Source organism: Silene latifolia, chromosome Y, assembly GCF_048544455.1.
Source record: "Silene latifolia isolate original U9 population chromosome Y, ASM4854445v1, whole genome shotgun sequence".
NCBI classification, from domain to species: domain Eukaryota; kingdom Viridiplantae; phylum Streptophyta; class Magnoliopsida; order Caryophyllales; family Caryophyllaceae; genus Silene; species Silene latifolia.
In genome coordinates, this window is record NC_133538.1 from 259,954,470 (window position 1) to 259,973,379 (window position 18,910).

Here is an 18,910-nt window from a genome sequence, read left to right on the forward strand (position 1 = left end):
CTCCTTTGTTCCCACTCGGTTTTGCGGCCTTTTCTGTCACCGTATGCAGCAGATCGTCGTGAAGACCGAGCTCTGATACCAAATGTCACGGTCTGGGACTTTGAGCCAGAACGTGGCGCGCACCCTTGTCTATCACACGACAAGAATGCAAGCGAGAGTGTCAAGCCCTAGTGAAGGATCACTAGTCGTAATCGGTCTCGGTTGGTTTGTGTCGGGAATCCTAGTCACGACTATCAAGTCCGGCACACGAAAGCAATAAAAGTAAGTAATACGATTATTGAAAGCAAGAACACAAGTAATATCAAGCTTTTGGATGAGAAGCGGTTTAATTGACTAGCATCTCTCATAGAGGCAAATTTGATAGTTTGGTCCTGGTAGCAGGATACATTGATTGTGTAGAATAGCGATATGTTTTCTAAACGCCTTAAAACATATCTTAAACTAAAAACGAGACTCCAAGATTCGACACGTAGGAGTAGTCTTAGAGTACTAAATGAAACTAAAAACAGAAATGAAAATACATGAGTACAAATAAGAAATCTAAGGGTTCGAAGAGGAAGGACCGCGCGCACAATTTTTAGGAATTGTGCACTACAACTGCGGCTCATTACACCATGATGTGATGGGGCGATTGAGTAAGGAGAGAGAGAGAGAGACGGGGGGTGTAATTATTTGATTTACGGTAGATGGGGAGATGAGAGAAACGACCGGTGGAGTATATGGAGGGTAAGATTTTGGGAGAATCTAGGGTAAATAATTGGAGAATAAATATGGTAAAGAGATTGGGTTTGGGTTAAGGTAAAATATCATATTTTCTTAAATAAATCTTTTAGATTTAGTTTTGATATGGATGGAGATTTGGATTAAACATAAAAGAAATATTGTAGATAAGTATATGGAATATTCTTGTAAAAATAATAAATACTAAACAAAAATATACTTAGCAACAGAAAATATAGATACAGGCATACAATCTCGTCTAAACTAGTCAATCATAACAATAAGAAATATTTTTGATGGTTTAGGTGCGCTACCGATTAAACCAATATCTAATCGTAATGTCTCAAAACGTTCTCTAGTTAATGGCTTTGTCAAAATAAGTAATAACGCGAATATTTGTCCTGTAAATATTATATTTAATGAACTTTAATCTTTTCCGAATTGTTTTTGGAAACAAATTTTAATATTTAATGTTTAAGGAAAAGGAATGAAATATTTTTATTTGCAAATTTTAGTATGGCTGCGCATTACTACTTGTTGAACCTTACTCCGCTTTTTTTTTTGACTAGTTGTCTCTCCGCGCGCGTTGCGCGCGGAGATCCAAGACGTGTTTCTATTTGTTATTGCAGCGAATCTGTTTATGTCTCAGTTTAGGCGAGAATTACCGAATGTATGTAGATGTAGTTGCGTTTTGTTCTAGTGTAGAAACCTTTTTTTTTACGTGTAATGTTCAATGTAGTTGCCTTAATTTGACGTTTTAGTTTCTTAATCTAATGCACTGTCTTCAAATATTTAATGATAGAATTGTCATTTGTGCTCTCTATCAAATTATTCGGTGCACCAAGAAACAATTGATGATAATCGCTACATCTTTATTTAGTAAAAACATTACTTCGTATTAGATTATGACTATAGTCGGTCATATTCTCTTAAATAGTAGTACACATTCAACCTTGCCCAGAGTTGTGGTAGTTCCATTGCTGAATAATACAAAATATGAACATGCATCAATTTCACGAATGGTGAACATCCAACTCTTTTGATGTCCAGACAATCCAAACCTGGGAACACTCTTTAAAAAAATTTATTAATAACCACTTTGACTCAGCCGCCTCCTACCTCAGAAAGCTACTTCTAAGGGGGCTTGTTGAGTGCAAAATATAATAACTCGCATATTCAACCTAAATTGAACTTGTTTTTCACAAGAAGTCAAAACTATGACTAATGCAATATCTAGCAGACACTCCCAAAACAAACACATAAGTCAACCCGAAAAGTTGTAGCATTTGATGATATGTAAAAATCTGAATATCTTATAGTATAATCGAAGAACTTCCGAATGTGGGATTCCAGGCTTCCAGTAAGCTCATCAAAATCTGAATGCCTTATATTAATAGCTTGTTAGTTTTACAATATCAAAGTAGATTAACTAATATACAGAACACATACTTTGAAATGCTCTGATGCTGAATGCACTCCCTCATCAAATTGCCGTAATGTAAGGCCAATCTATGAGTATCATACTTCGAAATCTGGAATGGATTCAACAGGCTTCAGATATTTTAATTACACGAAAATTATTGAAAACGTCACGCCAACACACATAACAACATTAGATGAGAATGAAGATAGTTGTACACTTTGTATGCCAAGGAGCTACTCTTCAAATTAGTTGTCATCTTGAATGACGGGTATATCACACATGTGAGCGAAACTAATTTGGAACGAAACAAATGCTCTCGATACCTTCCTCACATCTCCCACCCCTCCCTTTCCCTGATATGGGCTCATCACTAAACCTAATGCAAACCACACTTGACAAAATCAACGAAGATTAGCATTATCTTTAAAGTTGATGCACCTTGATAAATAACTGAGAGAGGTGTCGAAGATCAGCAAACACGGCTTCTATCCCTGCATTGAAAAGTATGAATAAATTTTAGAAATAAGAGATAATTAAAGGGAACAAATATATCAATTTTAATAAAATGGAAGGAATGTACCCAAACAAACAGTTTATTACTTGTATGATATGATTTAAGAAAGACACAGATTCCAATATTGTCCAACGGGATGAAATATATCCACAAACAGCTAATTACTTGAATGAATACGACCTTTCAGTTAGGGTCACTGTTTTCTCTAACATAGTTCTTTAGAAAAAAAAATATCATTCTACTACTAATTTTGCCTTAATCCATAAACCGTCAGTCCGACTGTCACTCCCCTACTCTAACAACCTTTCAAATACGGATTACAAAAATGTCATTTTATCGTTCTGAATTTTTTTTCAAACAGAATATAGCACTCGTTATGGTAGGTGTTAGGTCTTTATTTCACCTATCAAGATCATTTAAACTCAGTTATCCTACCCATCACTCAACTTTAGAACATTGTTAAACCAAAAACATTACTCCTAATCTATCCCTCAATTACCCATATATATTGAACATATTAGAGTTGCTCTTAAGTCTTAATTACCAATTAGCAATCAATTCACACAAACTCAAGAACAAGACCGTCTGAACTCTGAACAACCAATGAAAATGTACGAATGCTATGCCCAAAATTGTTTGATTCTTGAATCCTAAAGACTTATCCAGCATATAAAAAGAGAGTTTCAGGTTAGATAAACTATGTTGTACTTTCTTTTATGACAAAAACAAGACTACATGACATATGTGGAAAAAAAAGGGAATTACCAACTCTTTTTTACATTTACTTCTATCAATATTTTTTATTTTGGATTTCATGATCAAGTCACCTCTCTTCTATTCAGTCTGCTTCCTATTACCGCTCCCTTCTTGTCTTCACTCCCTCAATCCCTTTGTGTCTTCCCCGCCCCCGCCCCTGACCATCTATCCCTCCTTCCTCTCAATACGGGGAAAAAAAAGCATAAACGCCCCCCCTCCGTTCTTGTCACCCTCCGCCCCTCTGCCTCCACACCAAAGTTATTGACTGTTAATACGCTGTCTTCATTAAGATAATTAATGCCTTTTAATTACTCTATACCCTCCCTCCCCCTCCCCCGAGTGCAATTTTCCACGACATGCCTTCTATTCTACATTGAAATTTAATGTTTATCAGTTAGTTCGCTTCCTCATTGTTTTATTTCATTTTCAAGAACGAATACTAAGAGAAGTACAAAATATAATATCAAATTGATGTTATTTCTCCTAAAGACAGTAAACTATTGATAATACACCCCTCCTGCCTTTCCTTCTAATTACACCTCAACACTAAAAAACAACCTCCTCTTCTACCTTCCAATCCCTCCTCCGGCCATCTCTTACAGCCTGAATAATAATAAATCTGGACAACCCATCCCTCCCTCCGTCTATCCCCCTTCCCCTGTCTGCTCTAAATCTGAACAAAACCAAACTAACATTGCCGCTCCCTGCCTTCCTATCCCTCAATCTCAACAAAACAGAATATAGACCATCTCTCCGTCACTGCATTCCTTATCCCTTCCTCTTTCCGCCAACCTCCCTCCTACTTTCTCTATCCTCTAACTCCGCCCAATTATCCATCACTTTCCTTTTTCTCACTCTTAACAAAACCAAGCACATACGCTCTCACTCTCACTGTTTGCCCATCTCCTTCTATCGCCACCCCTCCCTAAATATGAACATAATCAAGCAAAGACTGTAATACTCCGTATTTATAAGTCTTGGGGTACTCTATCGAGTAGGCCTTACTTTGTCGAGTAAGGGTAAGTTGCGTTTTAGAAAAGTTTCTGACCTGTAGGGTACTCTATCAAGTAGCCTTAGGTACTCGATAGAGTAAGGGGGTACTCTATCAAGTAGCCTTAGGTACTCGATAGAGTAAGGGGGTACTCTATCAAGTAGCCTTAGGCACTCGATCGAGTAAGGGGGTACTCGATCGAGTACCTTGGGTACTCGATCGAGTGTCCGGTTTTACGGGGAGTTTTCTCGGGTTTTGTTAATTATGCGATTAAGGTATTTAAACATAATCGTCATTGTTTTAAATCACTTTTGCAAAACCTAAAACCCTGTTTAAGAGAGAAAGCAACCAGTTCATCTTCCTAATCGCATTCTTAGCAATTCCCGGAGTTCAGACGGTCAGTTCTTGTCGTTATTCGTATCGTTGAGTTCCTTGCGTCGAGGGTAAGCTTTTAATATAATTTTTATAGTGTTTTGTTAAGTTTGGTTAAACCCTAATTTAGAGATTGGGGGTTTTGTGTGTAGTATGTGATGTGTAGTCTCTATGTGTTATATGATAGGAGGAGGGTTCGTAGAAGAGGCTTTTTGATACAGCTGTAGATACCGTCTGCTTGTTGTGCTTTCCAGGTAGGATTTCCTACTCAGTATTAGTCCCATAATGGGATATTGGTGATGTGCTGTATTTGGTTGTTTGATATAATGATTGTCTTTGTGTTTGTGGTTGTGATTCTTTGTTGATGGTTCTCGAGATGCGTTCTCGGTGAGTGGGGTCACTTGGGAGTGACTTCACACCCTAGTTTCGCCCTTCGTGGAACCCGCCACGGAAGGGGATGTGCACATTAATGGGACGGGGTTATCGCTCGGTATGATGAGCGGGGCTTAGGTGGGAACGGCTGCGGTCCCCCTGGCAGTGGCTGGTCCAGGTGGACGTCGAGTATTGAGATGATGGGGATTGGTTGGTGGTGTGTGTGTGTGTGTGTGATTCAAATTGTCTGTTTGTCTTATTATTGATATATATATATATAAGTTGTGTGATTAGTCGACCCCGTTTAAATTTTTTAAAAATCGTGGTGATCCATTCGGGGTGGTGAGCGGTTGCTTAAGCGGTATATCTTGGATACGCGTGGGATCTAGTGGGGATGGAGTCATCACATATCGAGTCTTTAGTCTTCCATTGTGTTTATTAGAACAGTTCCTTTCAGTTGGTTTATAGTTTGAGGACAGTTGTATTTTGCTTACAGTTGGTTTCGTAATGTAATCACTTAAACTTATTTAATAAAGTATGTTTCTTCATTGTCTTATGATTATCATGCCTCGGGTAACCGAGATGGTGACATCCTCATACCTGAGTGGTCCTGGTAAGGCACTTGGAGTATGGGGGTGTTACAAATGGTATCAGAGCGACGATCCTAAAACCTGTAACCAATGAATCTAATGAATCTAGGGAGTCAATTAAAATGAACCCGGGGTAAAGGTTGTAGGAGCTAATGCAAAGACTTGGGAGACGTCCTAAAGTCGCGAACTCGCCCTACAATTTTGAACCGGTCACCATGGGATATGTGTCGGGATCGTTATGTGCTTATTGTGTGCTGTGTGTATTTATGTAGTAGTATGTTGTATGAATTGATGGATGAAAGATGATAATGACGTGAATTGTATGTTGGTTGATTGTAAAGCATGAAAGTATAATTATTGATACATGTAATTTGACATGTTATAATTACGCAAGGAAAAGTGTTTTGTCTATATATATATATATATATATATATATATATATATATATATAAAGCGATGTGTAAGTTCGGAGTAAAAGTACAGAAGGTTAGGAGTATGAATTGAACATGTGCTGGGTGAATATGTTGAACGTATATGGTGGATAAATATGTGGTATGATGGATGAATTAGTGGAAAAGATGAATCATCGTGGTGGTAACATTTGAATAGGGGACTTGATGTCATGTATTTGTGATTTTGTTTACGAAAAGTGATAGAATAAAAACATGTGGGTAAGTCATAATTGGCAAGTTAGATAAGCTAAGTGCATGATGAATGTTGTTGTTTGGCTTTTGAAAATAGTAACATATGATTATGAATACTGGTTTTATGAGTTTTGGGTTGTTTTCGTTTAACTTGGTTGTTGTTTAAGTTGTTTGGAAGTAAAAATCAAATAATTATGTCGTCTGATTACAGCAAAGTTGTCTTTAAACTGTTATAACTTGAGATGCGTAAATGATTTTAATGTGATTCCAATTGGAGGTGATAGCTTGTTCTTTTACGATTCTAACGATAGGTCACACACCCAAAACGACCAAGAAATGAGTGAGTTATGACTGTTTTACGAAAACTGGACAGTGCTGAGAATTGGGGTACTCGATCGAGTATCCTTGGTACTCGATCAAGTAAGGGGGCACTCGATCGAGTAACTAAGCTACTCGATCGAGTAGCCCTGGTAATTTGTTTTACGTGCTTTTGATCTTCACCTACTCGATCGAGTAAGTCCCTTACTCGATCGAGTGGCCTGTACTCGATCTAGTGACCCTATTTTGGGTCATATGTTTATCTTTTGACTTCGTTGCATATTATGTTTAATTCAAAGATGTTATTTTGCTTCTTTATGCATTGTTTTACATGTATGTTGGTCTTGACGCGTAAGTTACCCAATTTTGTGGTGTAAAGAGTGGCACCTATGATGAGTATGAGTTCGGTGGGGAGGACATGATTTATATGTGTTGGGATTAGTAAGACTTAATTGAGGCATAGAGCATGTTGTGTGAGACGAGATGAGTGACATGATTGTATGTTGAGTAATGAAAATGTAAGTGAATATGGGCAAGGCATGATGTAAGTTTAAGGAACGTGAGAATGAAAAGATTGAAAGAAAGGATGTGGATAGTAGCAACCTGAGATGTATAATAAATTATGGAGGGAGATGGCTAGAAATAGTGTTGAGTAAGAACATATGTAATGAAAGGTCGTTTGGAAATAGTGGTATATAGCGAACTTAATGGGACATGTCGCGACGTGGATTTGCAGGTAGTGACTGAGTTTGGAAATTTGTGTTATCGGGAGACGAAACTACTGTGTGATTTCCTTGGGTAATTAAAGGTATTAAATGAATTATGATTTCTAGAGATGTAAAAAAAGGAGATGCAATTGTTTGAACATTAAACGTTGATTCTATGGATAGATTAGTGGCAAGTGTGAGTGATAGCATAATAAGAGAAGATCCATGGTAAGAAAGAGTGGGATGATGTCGGTAGAAAATAATGGAATTTGAGTTTTGGAGCAACGAAAGGGTAACTGGATTTCTAAAGAGTTAGCTAGAAGGAATAAGGAGTTGAACTATTAATTGGTATTATTGAGTGTAAAGAGAAAAGAAGGATAAAAGTAAAGTCGAGGAAAATATTCACCGGAGTTATGTGATATAAAGGTAAGGAATCATCGAAATGTGTGATATTATCATGAGGATGTTAGTTAATGGTTATATGGGAGCTTCAGGACAACATGTTTAATAATGAGTTTCGAGAAATTAAGGAAAGTAAGAAGTTAGTAGAATATCTGCATGATATGAGATTTTGGTGGAGAAATGGATGATGATTCAATTAAGGAAAATATTGGGAAGAATGTTGAGGTAATTTTGTTCATGGATTCGATGTTCGTTGTTTGGGATGTTAACCAAAGATAGAAAAGAAATCATGATGTTTAGAGATGAGTGAAGAGGTTTGATGTCCGGACAGTGGTAGTGTTATGGTCTTTGACTAGTGGTTAAGGTTAAGGGTATATTAGAAAAGTGGCAATTCTAAAGAGGCTGATTTTGTAAAGACTGAATTGATAAAAGTATGGTTGTCAGGAAGTATAAGACATAGTCTTAGGAGGTGGTTTCTCATAATGAGTGTTAGCTGTATGGTTATGTATGGCAGAAGGTGCTGGTGATGCGAATGGAAGAATGTGATGAGGGGCATGCGAGTTAAGCTCGGACAACAGGTAACCTTTGTTGAGTGGTAACTTACGTGGTCAGGATTGACTAGTTGGTTGTGATTACGGGTCTATGATATGTGTAAATGTTTGTGTGAGGTTCTGACCTCACAAGAAGTGGTATGGTGTGATAATTATAAAGTTGTTTTATGAATGTTCTGTAATATATATGTTGGACACGGTAGTTTAATTGAATGATATCCAAAAAGGTAATAATTTGATTAATTTGACATGGCTAGTTATAATTTTATGTGTATTAATAACACATGTGTATTCCGTGAAATGGTAGAGATGATGTTCATGAGATGCTTATCTGTTTAATTCATATAATATGATGCGTTGTGATTGAGTAAAGTGGATTTGAGTAAGTTTTCTTGTCCAGAAAGGTTATTTCCAGTCAAGTATTTATGGAATTGTATGTAGCTGTGATGTCTATCGATGTGGTTGTGGTGCCTCCGGTGGTGATCCGGGCACGGTATTTAGTATTGTGATGCGGGTATTTTCGCATTGTGGTGTGGCTGTTGGTGGCGGTGTTGTGATGCCGTCACCGGTTGTGGTGGAGTAGGCGGGATGATTATGATACGAGTTTTCGAAAGTGCATACCAGTTATACATAGATTGTTGTTTTGTTTGCTGTTGTTCTTTGTGAGTTTTGGTTGAACATGTAGACAGTTGTCTTGCTTATTGATGTTTTCTTTACCAGGTTAAGTTAAGAATGAGGTAGAGTATGATATGAAATAGAGTTGAATATGTTTTCGTTGTTGTCATGGTATAGTGATGTTCTATTGATGGGACACGGTTGTGAGAGGTTGTTACAGTAATTTTGATCTTGTTCTAGATAAGGCTTTAGTAGACATGGTAATGGAAAATGATTCGTGGAACATGTGTTGTAATGATCTGAAAGCGGCAGGTAGTTCATAATCTTTTGTTGGGACAGTGAGTGTAGGGTGTTGGGGGAATTAGTGTCATATTAAGTTATGTATGAGTTTTGCGGTAATGAAGGAAAGAACTTGAGGATCTAGTGTGAGTATAAGTAACGAGTGTGGATCGGGAGTTATGCTTCTGGAAGATAAGTGCTTTACATAGCGAGGTATGTTGGTTTGCAGTGATAATGGAGAGTTAGTATGGTGATTTTGCTACGAGCCTTATGGTATAGGTTAGGGGTGTGCAGATTGATTTGAAGTATGAGAACTGTTGAAGTAAGAGAGCCTTGAGAAATAGGAGTGATTATGGAAATGAGGTTATAGGCAGTTATCTTTGACATATGGTGGTGATGAGGATAATGAGATAATATAGCTAAGGGTTTAGTATTAGTGAGTTACGAGGACGTAACATTTGTCTTAAGAGGAGTAGGATGCAATAAAAGAGAGTTTCATGGTGGTGCATGCGGTAATATAATTGGAAGTAGAGTGTTAGCGTAGCGTAAAGGAGGGATTTGTTTTGTGGACAATACTTATAAAAGGCCATGGCCGTGCTTGTAGTAGGGTGATGCTTCAGAGTGTGGGAATATTTTATATAGTGTTGTGAGTTGAAGGATGATGTTATGAGTCCGAGTAAACTTCGAGGACGAAGTTCCTTTTAAGGGTGGTAGAATGTAACATTCCGTTTGATGTCTAGGAGTGTCTTGATTTTGGATTTGATAGTGGATGATATTATGGAGCTAGCAGTGTTAGTGGATGGTGGTTGGTTATGTATGAAGTTGGTGTCGTGAGAGATATATATGTGGTGGATACGATATCGTGAGTCATGTTAAGGAAGTAAACATAGTTGGTGGAGTGGGTGTTAAGAGTTCATGTTTTATGTTTGGTCGAGTTGTTGAGTTCTCAGTTATGTTGTTGTGTCTGGGTCGAGTTAGTATGGATGTTTTTAGAGTATGGGTTGAACTTCGGGGACGAAGTTCTTTTTAAGGAGGGAAGACTGTAATACTCCGTATTTATAAGTCTTGGGGTACTCTATCGAGTAGGCCTTACTCTGTCGAGTAAGGGTAAGTTGCGTTTTAGAAAAGTTTCGACAGAGGGTACTCTATCAAGTAGCCTTAGGTACTCGATAGAGTAAGGGGTACTCTATCAAGTAGCCTTAGGTACTCGATAGAGTAAGGGGGTACTCTATCAAGTAGCCTTAGGTACTCGATAGAGTAAGGGGGTACTCTATCAAGTAGCCTTAGGTACTCGATAGAGTAAGGGGGTACTCTATCAAGTAGCCTTAGGCACTCGATCGAGTAAGGGGGTACTCGATCGAGTACCTTGGGTACTCGATCGAGTGTCCGGTTTTACGGGGAGTTTTCTCGGGTTTTGTTAATTATGCGATTAAGGTATTTAAACATAATCGTCATTGTTTTAAATCACTTTTGCAAAACCTAAAACCCTGTTTAAGAGAGAAAGCAACAAGTTCATCTTCCTAATCGCATTCTTAGCAATTCCGGAGTTCGACGGTCGGTTCTTGTCGTTATTCGTATCGTTGAGTTCCTTGCGTCGAGGGTAAGCTTTTAATATAATTTTTATAGTGTTTTGTTAAGTTTGGTTAAACCCTAATTTAGAGATTGGGGGTTTTGTGTGTAGTATGTGATGTGTAGTCTCTATGTGTTATATGATAGGAGGAGGGTTCGTAGAAGAAGCTTTTTGATACAAATGTGAGATACCGTCGCTTGTTGTGCTTTCCAGGTAGGATTTCCTACTCGCATTAGTCCCATAATGGGATATTGGTGATGTTTTGTATTTGGTTGTTTGATATAATGATTGTCTTGTGTTTGTGGTTGTGATTCTTGTTGATGGTTCTCGAGATGCGTTCTCGGTGAGTGGGGTCACTTCATGGGAGTGACTTCACGCCTAGTTTCGCCCTTCGTGGAACCCGCCACGGAAGGGGATGTGCACATTAATGGGACAGGGTTATCGCTCGGTATGATGAGCGGGGCTTAGGTGGGAACGGCTGCGGTCCCCCATCAGCGGCAGTGGTCGGTCCAAAGGGATCAAGATTGAGATGATGGGGATTGGTTGGTGGTGTGTGTGTGTGTGACAGTTCAGCTGTCTGTTTGTCTTATTATTGATATATATATATAAGTTGTGTGATTAGTACTGACCCCGTTTAAATGTTTTAAAAACTGTGGTGATCCATTCGGGGATGGTGAGCAGTTTTAAGCGGTATATCTTGGATACGCGTGGGATCTAGCTGGGGATGGAGTCATCACATATCAGAGTCTTTAGTCTTCCGCTGTGTTTATTAGAACAGTTCCTTTCAGTTGGTTTATAGTTTGAGGACAGTTGTATTTTGCTTACAGTTTGGTTTTGTAATGTAATCACTTAAACTTATTTAATAAAGTATGTTTCTTCATTGTCTTATGATTATCATGCCTCGGGTAACCGAGATGGTGACATCCTCATACCTGAGTGGTCCTGGTAAGGCACTTGGAGTATGGGGGTGTTACAAAGACATCCTCTCCCTCCCTCCAATTCCTTTTTTCATCCCTTCATCCCTCTAAATCTGAACAAAACCAAGTAAGGAGACACGATCTTTCCCTTTCTCTATCCATCTCCTTCCCTCGCCCATCAATCGAACAAAGCTAAGCATACCCTACTCTGCTTCCGTCCCTCCCTCTCTAACTCAGCAAAATAAAAATAAATTAGAGACTATGTATCTGTAACACAATACTCTCTTTCTCACCCTTCATCTCCCCAACCCCTCTCATCTATCCACTCCCCCTCTCAATCGTAACTAAACAAGCACGTACATACGCTCTCCCTTTCTTCCTCACATGGACTCGTAATTAATTAAGGGCACTCATTCTAGGGCCATAGTATTGAGAGGATCCCAGAGTTAACCACAAGTTCTGCAATTTTCAGACTCACAAATTCTTAGCCAAAACGAACACAATAAATATAACAACCATCAAATAACGTTACACTTATCATTTTAGCTACTTAAGGTTACCAAGGGACGAACCAAGACATCAGCTAAATCCCACATATAAACCAACCAAATGAATGCAATGGCCAAAACCTGTAATCGAAACTAATTAAGCTCACCTAGCTTAGGGTTGTACTAATAGAGGTCAACCCAGGGTTTGACTCAAATATTTCCGCCATTTTCAGACCTTCAAATACACAGATTAATTAAATGACATCCTTCTTTATATATTGAATGCAATCGATAAAATGTATAATTTTAATTAGTAAAATTGACCTAGTTAAGGGTTGCACTAACCGCGTTAAGCCTAGGGTTTGGCACAAATCCCGCCATTTTCAGACCTACAAATACACTGATAAACTATATAATGTTCTTTTGGCAAGTATTTCGTGTATAATAGTAAGTAATTTACCTAGCCTATATACAATACCAGTAGAAGCATGCTCGTCCCCATTCACGTGCCATTCGCCATTTGCCAGGCCTATCAACCCCCAAAAAAAAACAACACAGCCAATAAACACATAACTGACTTACATTTTCTGTGAGGTTGTTTACATGGATTACCACAATTAACTTACCCGGCCTACAAATGATCCATTTAGAAGCCTCGTTCGACGCCATAATTAATTCCATAATTAACTGAGTTCACGTATAAACAATTTCAAGAAGCGTCTCTCATCACGCCATCTGTGTACCTAAAAATTAAACCAACAAATTTAATCATATTGTAAACGAACTTGTCCAAACTAAAAAATCATCAAAAATATCGTACTCGTCGCAAGTTGTCAAGACTCAGTAGGTAACCAACATCTTACCTCAACTACTCAACATATTTCCAGCTCATAAATTGAGACTCACCGAGTACTCAGTTGGCATAACTCGGGCTACGGAACATAAACTAAGAAAGGAAAATACATGTTTGACGAAGCGAATCGAATACTCAAAACCAATATTTTGTGACAGATGATATCAATGTTCATATCTTCATAGTCAATCCTAGCCGAGACAGAAAGATTGATCAAAACACCATAATTACAAGCTTCTATTGCCGAGTACTCAGTTGGCATAACTCAGGTTATAGTCTCACGAGGTTGTTCTACTTCTAAGTGAACACAAAGAGAAGCAATACCAAAATCTTCATAGCAATAAGGTGGATGGGATATCTAACCTAACTTCAACTTCCACTTCAAAAACCATCCATATTCAACTGATCTAAAACATACCTAATTACAAGCTATTAACCTAAAATATGATTTTGATAGGTACACAAGTTGAACTACCCAAATGATTTTTTAAATAGGTTTGAGGAGGTTAACAGTGTTTCTAAGTTAATATGAACTTAAAATATAAACTGAGCTATAAACTGCGTACTATCTGAAACTTATGAACTACTTAATACTGAATTAAAGTACCCTATATCGAAGCCCAATTATGTTTAGGCATGAGGCATTACACTGTTCCCGGATAAAAGGACGACGCTGACTCTAAACTGAGTAATCATTGGTCTTGATCCAACTTAGTAAACATAGAGCTAAATATGCGTAGGGGATAACGCCATTTGAGCGCTGATGCAGGCGCCTTCTACAGCAACTATGAAACTCAATTCTGATCAACATAACAGAAAATCACCTTTTAAGAAATCCATAAAACGCAAATTCGTGACGCTATAAGTTACCAAGACCTATAATTCACGAATCCAATTTAATCAAAGCTTAATATCCAAATTTGCTTAGATGCACATCAGCAATATAAGATTCATCCACCCAAAAGCGCAATGGAATGAGCACAAATCAATCGGAAAATGAAGAACCAAGATTAGAAACAAAACCTTGACAAATGACTTCATTACAACTAACTGAAACTCTAAATCAGACATGAAAATAATACCAATAATCTATTGAAATAAAAGGTGTTTAACCGAGTCAAATCGGTAGAACCCTATTCCAAGACTCGCTGGTGATGCCATTCGGTAATTCATAATTTATTGCTTTATTTCACTGGAAAAATACCTGAGAATATAGAGGCAAGACATTCTAGGATGGCCACATAGATGAAGGTTCTAGATTGTCAGTTCCTCCATTCTGAACTGCTCTTCTTCGCCATCTGAAACCCCGTTCTTCTGCGAACAATTGAAAATCATCATCTGAACTGCTCTTCTTCACCATCTCAATCATTTGTCTTGATTAAAGTACCCTGGACAAAAAAACATAAAAGGCAAATAAATGATTCCCGTAAATCTACAGGTAATTAAGCTCTCGGACTGTTACCTCACTCAGATTCTCTGAAGGGCATATATGGCTATATTTCTCACCGACCCCGTGACCATTCTTAAACCAGGAACCAAGACATGTCCTGAACAAACATTGAATTATTGAACCTCGTTTAGCCGATGATCCAAGTACATTTTTGCTGAAGAAATAGAGCAAGTTGTGGATTTACCAGCAAAAGTTGAAGCTACAAACTGAACATTGCATTTGTTTAGACCAGTTTTTTGCCTCCAGTGATTGGTTACATTTTGGACAGTTTCTTATATATGCTATTTGCCTAAGAGAAAACAAATCGCGATTTTGTTAAGATCTCAAAAATATGAGGCTAACTTTAAACTAATGATGCAAGAGAATGAGGCAAATACCATTTTCGAGATTGTTTAAGAGGTTCTCTTCTCCAAATTTCAACCAGTGCACAACAGATAGGGTGATGGGGCTCCTTTAAACACTACAAAAGGAAAGCAATCATTCCTTCATATAACTGAGATCATTAAGCGTCGAAAGAAGGAAAAAAAGGCCATACACCATTCAATCTAGCTAATAGTAACAGAAATTGCGTAAGTTCTTGATGAGATTAATGTATATCGTTAATATTTCTCTATATTTTCACGATTTAATATTAATGGGATCGTTACAAGTTCAATCAAAAGTCAAAACAATATTTCGATGAAGGACGTAGACTTTTCGATTAAAGAATCTCACCTTGTAACAAAATCTATAATGACATTTGCACGTAAACTGGTAGATACTGTCACCAGATTCGAGAAGAACAACATGATTGCAGCCCGGTATCGGGCACCTTTTTCCCTGTATAGATTTTCTATGAGTAAAACCAAAAGAAACAATCTTTCTTTGCTGCATGATATAATTAACATTCAATTGGAGGATTTTATACCTTCTTCGCAAGGTAAGACCTCAGGACTATACTGTTGTGAAGTTTCTGGTCTTCTTCTAAAACCAACAAAATTATGATATCCTGATTAACCGCAGCATAACAGGTTTCTGCAGGGCGTCTTAATATTGGCCGATTATCTCTGAGTGATTTCCGATAAATTCTGCACAATCGTGATGTCTTATTGAGAATTTATGACAAACGATCATTCTCTTAAAACATGGTCTCATGTAAGTATATAACCCATTAATGTAATATAACTTTTATCAGCATTTGTGACAAAGAACTGCAGTGGACGAATGAGATGGGCGATTGTGATGCACGGGGAAATCTGAATAAAATGAAGATACAAACTATGACAAAAATTGAATCATAAATGAGGTTAAGTAAGGGGTACCTGAGACGAAACAAAAGACAATTATTAATATAACAACATTCTTTGCTCATGATTTGTGAATGGAGAAAGCAGCCTCACAGTGACAGTAATCAGCAAATGCCAGCAAAAACTCTAACCTGTATTTCGACGATTCATCGCGATAAACTGAAACCGAGGTTGAATTTTTCTGACAACAAGCAATCCGATAACGAAACTTAGAGTTACACTCAATAATTTAACAAAGACTAATTCTTCCCACACAAAACAACGACAATTTCAACAATGCACGAATTTAATACACAAAAAATCGAAATTTATGCAAATAAATCAACATTAACATAGCAAAATCAATAAAATCAAACCTTGTGACAACAAACAACGACCCTTCAACATCCTTGCGACTCTGCAACACTAAATCCCCAAAAGTTAATACAATTAATACACGAAATCAACGATTAATACAAAAATCAAGTGAATATAACAATTATATAATAAATTAAAAAACCCATTGACTAAGTTCGATGTTGAATTCATAGAAAGTAACATGAGCAGCAGTGATGATAATCTCTTCAACATTTGGATCAATTCGTTGAAGAACAGTTAAATTTAATAGCTTCGTACTGTTTTGATTTTGATCTAGATTTGACATTAATTTTCAGTTTGAGCCATAATTTAATTTGATTATGAAGGTCGATGATGCTATCAAATTGAATTGGATGAAGATCAATACAAACTATAACAAAAATTGAATCATAAAGGAGGATAAGTAAGGGGTACCTGAGACTAACAAATGACTATTAATAAAGCAACATTCTTTGTTCATGATTTGTGAATGGAATTCAATTTAACAATTAGCAATTAACAATTAAAACCCATAAACAAATTTTAAAATTATTCAAAAGACTTCAACTTTATTGCCTGATTAACATAGAAAAGTGGAAAAATGTGATAATAATATGAAAATAAAATTGATGAATTAAATAAACCGAAGAGAGGTATACTTGATAATTGGAGGAAGAAAAAAAAGAAGCAAAAGGGTAAAGAGCCTAAATCAGTCACCCAAAATAAGGGGCATTCAAACAAACAGCCCTAAAATTGAATAAACCACCTCCCAAAACCCCAAAATCAGGCCTATAACTTTCCAAACATTCAAACAAAGAACCCTAAAACTGAACAAAACCACCTTAAATTGAAAGAAACCAAGTTAATCATACCTGAGAAACCAAAAAATTGATTGATCCGAAGGCTTCATTAATTAGGTACAAGACGAACAAAATACCAAATTAATTTGTGGAACAAACTAAAAGCACCTTGAGTTTGTATGGAAAGTATGTATAAATAACTGATTGAATGGAGTAAATGGGAAAGCTTGGAAAGGAAAAGTAAGAAAAAATTCAGAGGGGAGAAATGGAGAATGAATGAGTGAAAAAAAAATGAAGAGGAGATTAAAGGCAAAGAGGAATAACGTGTGGTTGAGAAATGGTGAGAGTACAAAGCTGCTGTACATCACGCGAAAGGCACAAGAAACACTGCTCTACTGTTCATAAGCAACTAATTTTCACAACTTCAGACATTTATAAGGGTTTTAGAAGGAGAACCTTACTCCGCTTTGGTTTATCTATACCCTTTATTCTGTCATCTTATACCCATATCTCATAAATATCCTTAATTGTACCGTATTTGACTTCCACTAGGAATACAAATTTGGCTAAATCCCTCATCTTGTCAATTCCCTAACTAGTGCTTCTTGTTATTAAAACCCTATTAAATATCATTCGACTCTTCTATTTGTCCCCTCTTTCATCGCCGCCATAAAAGCTGGTCATGTCCCCTTTCTTTAATGGCCACCGTGTCCGATTCTTACCGTATTTATAAAAATTGCACAGTTTTCAGATTGATTTTTCCGAGATACAAAGGTAACACGATTCTACTGATCCTATTATTATATTATTATTGTTCGAGGGTGCTTGCTTATGGGCTATTTGCTTGTATTCATCGACTTTGATGTACAAGGTGATAATTTGTGACAATTATTTATAATAATTATTATTTTTAATTTTATCGATAGTTATGATATTTTGTTTTCTATATTACACCTATATTATTGTAAGATGGATTTAACGTATTTGATTGCTAAAGAGGCATAGCGTGTACTTTGGCAAGAAAATTGGCATTGAGAGGAATTCTATTACTTTGTGGTTGCTTAGGAGGAGTGAATGCTAAAAGTTATTCTCGGCATATGTTTAATTAGATAAGTCGGTGGGATAATTTGGTGCAAGTGGTGGATCATGAATGGTAAGGCGAGTCTCATGGTAAGGTTATTGGTAATTGTTATTTTTTTTTTTTTTGAGGTAAACACCCGTAGGGCTTAATTCAATAACGAAATATCAAAGAGTACAACATTGTTGACGATCGGTGGCAAGTCACCATCCCAAACCATTCTACCGACACAACTAGGATTAAAATGAGCTAACGCATGAGCCACACAATTGTTTGTTTGACAGGTATGTGACCATCGTAAAGAATCAAAAGAACTGCTACAAGCTAAAATATCATCAAGAATAGCCGAAAGAATACTCCGTCCATGCCGCATCTTTTCAAGATCTTCAATAATCTGCAAGCAATCGCTCTCCACTACCACATCGCGATGTCCTCTCCGCGCAGCTTCCTGAACCCTGTCAAGGCTTGTTTCAGCCTCCGCAATGGCTGGTTCCCAGGTGAGAGCCCGGTTGATAGCCACCCCCCATAGTGCCGTCCCTGTCTCATCCCGGCAGATTGCTCCCGTACCCACTCCAATCACATCCAACACTCCCGCATCCACATTAACCTTCACCACTCCCCTTGATGGAGCTTTCCATCCCTCCGCCCTCTCCTCATCTCCCACGCGTCCACCAGCCTTGTTCCTTTTCCCACCCACATCCGTCCATCCACTCTCCTCAGCGAGAACGTCCTGCACCCTACGGACCACCTTTGCCGGGTCAATCTCCACCTCATCGAAAATCACCCTATTCCTATGCTCCCATAATGTCCAACATCCCACCATAAACTTCCCATAATCCGCCTCATTGAGCTCCCTCCACCGGTACTCCACCCACTCC

The 18,910-nt window shown here is 37.6% G+C and overlaps 1 protein-coding gene across 11 annotated transcripts; it reads right to left on the reverse strand.

Moving 5' to 3' along the window:
• Positions 1 to 1,566: 1,566 nt before the first annotated feature.
• LOC141633708 (putative E3 ubiquitin-protein ligase ARI8) lies at positions 1,567 to 17,232 on the reverse strand. Of its 11 annotated transcripts, XR_012538490.1 has the most exons (15): positions 16,590 to 16,803; positions 16,175 to 16,215; positions 15,950 to 15,999; positions 15,440 to 15,599; positions 15,247 to 15,351; positions 14,910 to 14,992; positions 14,717 to 14,821; positions 14,545 to 14,629; positions 14,287 to 14,470; positions 12,856 to 12,972; positions 12,690 to 12,758; positions 12,575 to 12,618; positions 12,397 to 12,464; positions 2,582 to 2,634; positions 2,149 to 2,252 (listed from the first exon to the last, which is right to left on the reverse strand). XR_012538490.1 is itself a non-coding variant. In XM_074446133.1 (14 exons), the coding sequence occupies exons 10-14, from the start codon at positions 12,908 to 12,910 to the stop codon at positions 1,640 to 1,642; spliced, it is 402 nt and encodes a 133-aa protein (XP_074302234.1). In that variant the 5' UTR covers positions 12,911 to 12,972; positions 14,287 to 14,470; positions 14,545 to 14,629; positions 14,717 to 14,821; positions 14,910 to 14,992; positions 15,247 to 15,351; positions 15,440 to 15,599; positions 15,950 to 15,999; positions 16,175 to 16,215; positions 16,590 to 16,803; the 3' UTR covers positions 1,567 to 1,639. The 11 variants fall into 11 exon arrangements, 8 of the variants coding, with proteins under 8 accessions (XP_074302234.1, XP_074302233.1, XP_074302235.1 ...); XM_074446133.1 differs by lacking the exons at positions 12,397 to 12,464; positions 12,575 to 12,618 and adding an exon at positions 1,567 to 1,781 and having other exon boundaries at positions 2,170 to 2,252; XM_074446132.1 differs by lacking the exons at positions 12,397 to 12,464; positions 12,575 to 12,618 and adding an exon at positions 1,567 to 1,792 and having other exon boundaries at positions 2,170 to 2,252.
• Positions 17,233 to 18,910: the final 1,678 nt, after the last annotated feature.